Source organism: Sinocyclocheilus grahami, unplaced genomic scaffold (assembly GCF_001515645.1).
Source record: "Sinocyclocheilus grahami isolate Dianchi unplaced genomic scaffold, SAMN03320097.WGS_v1.1 scaffold1096.1, whole genome shotgun sequence".
Taxonomy (NCBI): domain Eukaryota; kingdom Metazoa; phylum Chordata; class Actinopteri; order Cypriniformes; family Cyprinidae; genus Sinocyclocheilus; species Sinocyclocheilus grahami.
Genome location: NW_015506275.1, coordinates 24,411 through 31,200, shown reverse-complemented (window position 1 = coordinate 31,200; position 6,790 = coordinate 24,411). Strand labels below are relative to the sequence as shown.

The 6,790-nt window shown below is 34.5% G+C and overlaps 1 protein-coding gene across 1 annotated transcript in view; it reads right to left on the bottom strand.

Annotated features, from left to right (window-relative positions):
- Positions 1-6,790, bottom strand: part of LOC107566725 (protein FAM135B-like) — a 51,154-nt gene that overhangs the window by 24,071 nt on the left and 20,293 nt on the right. Inside the window, exon 4 of the mRNA XM_016252252.1 lies at positions 1,570-1,709. Coding sequence (XP_016107738.1) covers positions 1,570-1,709 — 140 coding nt within the window. The remainder of the gene's footprint in view (positions 1-1,569; positions 1,710-6,790) is intronic.

Here is a 6,790-nt window from a genome sequence, read left to right as displayed (position 1 = left end):
TATATATATATATATATATATATATATATATATTATTTTATTTTTTCCTCATTCCCTTGTGTAGAATCTTTGTGATTGCATGTGAGTAAACGGAGCCATGTGAATGTTATGTGCTCTCACATGTGCACACATAATTAATATGTTATGTTTTTTTTGCATGTGCTGTTCCCACAGATCTCCTCTAGAAAGGAACCCTGATGTGATTTACACAGAAGGTTCTGCCCCGTTCTGAGAAACTCCGACCGATCTTTGAAAACAAACAGGGCTGCTCCAATTATTGATACACAGATTGATTAAACTCACACTCTGGGGAAATGGAAAGCTATTTTTAGAAGTCTTATCTGAGGGGGAGAGACCGAGAGGAGCGCGGCCACAGATAACTGCTTCAAGGTTAACAATAAGAAAGATGGCCATAGAAATCTGATAAGACACTCTCCCCACCCACAATTCCATGCCTCTCTCTCTGCCGCTCTCATACTCATTTCACACATTTCATAACATCTAAAATGAGCTGGAATGACACAATGGGTCATAATACTTGAATATAATAAAGTGCTGTCAAAAGTAAGTGTACCTTTTGAAAGGTGTAGCTTTCTTTTTGTTGCTGTTCTCGAATATATTTGGTCATACTGATAGTGGAATGCAATTTCTTTTAATAGATAGGATAAAAACAAATGACAATTTTACAAATGCCCCTTGGAATGTGCATTTTTAAACAACTTACATGAACAAAAATTCCCTTTTCATGTGTGGAAAAAGAACATACACTTTCAACATACCATAGATTACTGTAAAATCTTTAAATCAAATACACCACTGTTCATTTTTATATTTCAAATATATTTATATTTGAACAAAATGAATACCTTTATTCAGCAAGGATGCAGTAAATTGGTCAAAAGTAACGTAAAAGACTTTTTGCAAAAGATTTCCGTTTAAAATAAAATAACTTTCTGTTCATCAAAGAATCCTGAAAAAAATGTATCACAGTTGCCATGAAATATTTACAATCTTTCAACACTGATCATAATAAGAATACTGAAAAATTGCATTGCAGTTTCCAACGAAATATTCAGCATTTGTTTCCAACACTGATAATAATAATAAATGTTTCTTGAGCAGCAAATCAGCATATTATACTGATTTCTGAAGGATCATGTGACACTGAAGACTGGCGTAATGATGCTGAAAATTCAGCTTTGCATCACAGAAATAAATTATACTTTAAAATATATTCAAATAGAAAACAGTTATTTTAAGTTGTAATAATATTTCACAATTATTACGGTTTTACTGTATTTTTCATCAAATAAAGTAGCCTTGGTGAGCGTAAGAGGCTCTTAAACTCTATAATGAATGTAAGTTTCAACCATGTGATGTATGTACCTCTGCACCTTTTTATTTAACAGCATTTTGACTGAATTATGTATAACATTTACAATTATTCCACCTCGTACTCATACTTTCTTGGGGATTTGAACCTATAACCTTCTGGCTGCCATCCTGCTTCTTTAACTATAGCTTCACATGTGTTCGTGTCTTCTGTTGCCAGAGCAGTGGGACACTCACTTTCTCCCCATCCAGCAGCAGGTGCACTCTGAAGTTCATGCGGTCCTCCAGGGTCACCTCTTCATTCCTGTACAGGATCTGAAAGATCCGACTGAACACGCTGCCATCGTGAACCCCTGCGCTGCTGAAACTGCACTCGCCTATGCAGCAAGACAGACAGACAGACAGAGAGGAAGAAAAAGTAGATTATTTCTCTGCGGTGCAAATCTCCAGAGAGAGATTCTCCACTGCGTCAACATCAAAGCACATTCAGTGACGCTTCCCTGCATAAAGAGAGATGTAGATGTTTCATTCATATCCAGTCTGTTGTTTTTAGACGGTATTTTCTGACAGCGTTTGGCAGGATTGTGATTTGAGGCTTTTAGAATTCGAGAGAAAGCAAAACATCAAATGAAAATGCTTACGCTGTCAGAGAGCAGGGCCTGTAGGAATACTATTAATATATATCTCAATTGCAGCTCCTAGATAGTGCCCTAGCTCTTAGATGGAGAACAAGAGGAGACTTTGGGTTGAGGAAATGCCCAAGTGTAAAACCTTTGTACAACATTACATTTTTGTTTTGTAATGTCACAGTGCACTGTTATATAAAAAAAGTACAATATTTGTAATTTTGTTATGTTACAGTGCAATGTTTTAAAAATATTTTAGAAAATAGCACAAAAATTTTATTTTTTGTTTGTTTGTTTGTTTTATTATCATTTTATTTTATTTAGTTAAGAAATGTTGTAGTGCAGTGTTTTAAAAATATTTTAGAAACCGGACACAAAACAACTTTGTGTTTTGTAATTTATTGTGTAATTTTTTGATTGTTTTGTTATCATTTTATTTTATTTAGTTAAGAAATGTTGTAGTGCAGTGTTTTAAAAATATTTTAGAAACCGGACACAAAACAACTTTGTGTTTTGTAATTTATTGTGTAATTTTTTGTTTGTTTTATTATCATTTTATTTTATTTAGTTAAGAAATGTTGTAGTGCAGTGTTTTAAAAATATTTTAGAAACCGGACACAAAACAACTTTGTGTTTTGTAATTTATTGTGTAATTTTTTGTTTGTTTTATTATCATTTTATTTTATTTAGTTAAGAAATGTTGTAGTGCAGTGTTTTAAAAATATTTTAGAAACCGGACACAAAACAACTTTGTGTTTTGTAATTTATTGTGTAATTTTTTGTTTGTTTTATTATCATTTTATTTTATTTAGTTAAGAAATGTTGTAGTGCAGTGTTTTAAAAATATTTTAGAAACCGGACACAAAACAACTTTGTGTTTTGTAATTTATTGTGTAATTTTTTGTTTGTTTTATTATCATTTTATTTTATTTAGTTAAGAAATGTTGTAGTGCAGTGTTTTAAAAATATTTTAGAAACCGGACACAAAACAACGTTGTGTTTTGTAATTTATTGTGTAATTTTTTGTTTTTTTTATTATAATTTTATTTTATTTAGTTAAGAAATGTTGTAGTGCAGTGTTTTAAAAATATTTTAGAAACCGGACACAAAACAACGTTGTGTTTTGTAATTTATTGTGTAATTTTTTGTTTTTTTTATTATAATTTTATTTTATTTAGTTAAGAAATGTTGTAGTGCAGTGTTTTAAAAATATTTTAGAAACCGGACACAAAACAACGTTGTGTTTTGTAATTTATTATTATTAGTAGTAGTTGTAGTGATTTATTAAGTAATTTTGGAGTGCAATGTTGTAAATATATTTTAGAAACAGCCCAATGTACAGTATATTGTTATTTATTTCTATTTTTATTTTATTATCATTGTGATTTTCTTTAGTTAAGTAATGTCGCTGTGCAATCTTTTAAAACTGTTTCAGAAACCACACAAAAACAGTACTTTTTTCATTTTAGTATTATTTTTTTCGTTTATTTTATTGTATTTTGAATTTCAGTTAGTGATGTCATAGTGCAATTTTTTTTCAAAATGTTTTAGAAAACACACAAAGAAAACAGTACAATAAATGTTTTATTATTTTAATTACATTTTTTATTTAATTTTATTTTTTTGGTGGTGCAGTGTTTAAAAATGTTCTAGAAACCGCACACACACACAAACAGTGCAATATTTGTCATTTAATAATTTTGTTAAATAAGGTTGCAGTGCAATGTTTTCATAATGTTTTATAAACCACATTTACCAATATAAAAAGTATAGTTTTCTATTAAAGTTTACAGTAAAGTAGCCTCAAAAAGTTAATGTAGCATTTTTTAACCATGAGAATCAGACCAAACCGCATATAGAAAATGTACATACTGTATATATATATATATACTATATAATGATGATTATATAGTAAAAGAAGTAGGGGTGTAAATCGGATGGTTTGTCACGATACGATACGATATCGATTCTCATACCAAGCGATACGATATTTGCCAATGCTTCAAAAAATTCTACGATACGATTTCGATACAGGAGAATATCGGTCGATATATCGATATTATTATATTATATACCTATTTTAAACAACCATCTACATTTTTATTATCTCACAAATGCAACCAAAACATATAACATGAACATTTATCTTAAATTTCCACATACTGCTCCTCAATTGGGACATTCACAACAAAAAATAGGTAGCGATTCTCATACCCAGCGATACGATATTTGCCGATACTTCAAAAAATTATACGATACGATTCGATACAGGAGAATATCGATCGATATATTGATATTATTATATTATATACCTATTTTAAACAACCATCTACATTTTTATTAACTCACAAATGCAACCAAAACATATAACATGAACATTTATCTTAAATTTCCACATACTGCTCCTCAATTGGGACATTCACAACAAAAAATGGGCCTACACTTATATATAATAAAGAAAAATAAATAATTGAAAAAATTAAGTCACACAAGATCAGTAATCTTAAGATATGACAACAGTCAAGACGGTCTTTCAGGCTTCTGTGCTAAAATATGCAATGTGTAAAATAATGTAAATCCTCACTAGGAAACAACACAAACGAAATACTCTTGTTGGAAAAAATACATTAATGCAGAAAAATAGATTTTAAAAATACAAAAATAAAGCTGTTAAAACTTTATTTGAGACATTTTTTGGCTGCTACTATGGTATCAGTGCTAAAAACCTTTTCTACAGATAACCAAATTACAAGCAATAGCAGAAAATAAATACAATATAACAAAGACACAAATTAAATAAACAGTGCTTTTCAGGTTTTTCAGGCAGATCTAAAATACATTTTCAGGTTCAGAAATCTAATAATCAAATGTAAAATACCACTGCATAGTCTAAATATAGATTAATCCTTATAAAAGTTGTTCAGTCAAAATCAGTGAGATTTTTTTTCTTTGACAGAAGTTTTCTGTTAGTCTGCTTTCACTTTAAGAAGGAAAGCACGGAGCTAATATACTGATACATATGCGTCTTCTTTCTTTCATCCATATCGATGGATCGTTACACCCCTAAAAAGAAGCATGTAAGTGCGCTATTGTTAGCCTACAATATATTTCTATTCAAAATACAATCAGGACACATTAAAATGTTTGTGGAACAATTTTGTTTACATTTTTAATCTTCAAGTTGGCAAATTGTTGCAATATAACGAGACTGCAGATTAATGAGTGTAGTGTAAAATATATTCATGTGACCTATTTCAATGTGTGTGTCTATTTCTTTTTAGTATGTGAGTCCCTGGTCAATGTTTTCAACAGGAAGGTGAGTAAATTACTGTTTGTTTTTTCTTATTTGACTAAATTGTTCCCATTTCTCCAGTTGAATTTTAGCAGATGATTCTGAGAAAAGTGTAAAGAGCCGCAAGTGAGCAATGAAAGTTTCCTCTAAGGAGAGAAAATCATGAATGTGTCCATCAAATCCAGCATCACTCGTGCCGTTTTTCACTATCCTGACACTAAAACAGCCACCGTCAAGGCTGCAAGCATCATACATCGGCCACCGGCTCCACATCCAGCCAGAGAGAGACCGAGATCTCGTCTGTGACAGAGAACAGCACCTCAGCGGGGTTTCTCTTCAGTGGAGAAGATGATAGTGCCTGTCAGAGAGGTGCTGAGTGAAACGGTGAGGGTCTCGCGTAAAGACAGACCCCCGCTGCATCCATCTCCCTCTGGTTGCCTCTTTCTGTCTGTCTCTCTCGTTCTATGTCTTTCTTCCTCTCTGCGTGTCACCAAAAACAGTTCTGCAGTGTGCGGAAGCCCCAGAGACCTGAAGAGAGAGCCGTACAGTCTGATCTTGCCAGAGGAGTCCTGGGGAGTGTGTGTATGTGTGTGTGTGTGTTTGATGGAGAGGAAGCGTCAGAAACCCAGAAAAAAGATGATGGATCGGCTCAGTGTGTTTCTGATGAACACCACTATTTCTAGTCAGCATTATGGAAATTTACACCACTGCACTGGAATGCGGCATATCGGATAATCTATAATATACCTTTTAAAGAGGTCGTTCTCCCAAAAATGAACACTTCAGTTAGTTAATCAATCTCATGTTGTCAAAAACGTCCATAAAACAAGAAAAGAGGAGTTTTTTTAAAAACCTGTCTAGCTCTCAAATAATGAAATTACACAATAAAAATGATTTCACAAAAGTAGCCCGTATGATTTGTTCACCGGTCCTTTAAAGTCGATTGATAGCTTTGTGTGACGAACAAATTTTGGGGCCCCGTCCAAACCCCTGATACTGCAAGCCCGTTGTACGTGGCCCCCCAGCCCCCCAGAGGAACCGGCTCTATCGCGTCCTTCGCCAGTAGGACTGTGATCTCTGCACGCAAGACAGGGGCATCTGCTGCTTTCACTGACGTAAAGTGGACGCCCCTGAACCTGGGAGGGCGCCGGGCGAACTGAATCGCGTAGCCGAGCCTGACGGTTCGACGGAGCCATCGAGACGGGTTGGGTAGCTCTAGCCAGGCTCTCAGACACCGCGCAAGTGGCATCAACGGAACTACAGGCGTACCCGCAGTGGGGCAGCGCAGAAGAATGCAAGGACCCGGCCCGGACGTCTCTTTGCCAGTCCGAGGCGGGGTCTGGGTGATGGTAACACTGACCTGCGTTCGAGCAGAGGGTGCATGGGTAGTCCGTTGGTTCGTCCTCCCGATCCGCCCACTGCTGCTCACTGGCGAGAGAGGAGGTTGAGTGTGATACGGCTCTGGATCGTCCACAACCCCCCGTCCCCTCTGGGGACCCAAAAAATAGAGGAATTGCTCTTTGTCGAGAATTTGGGTACC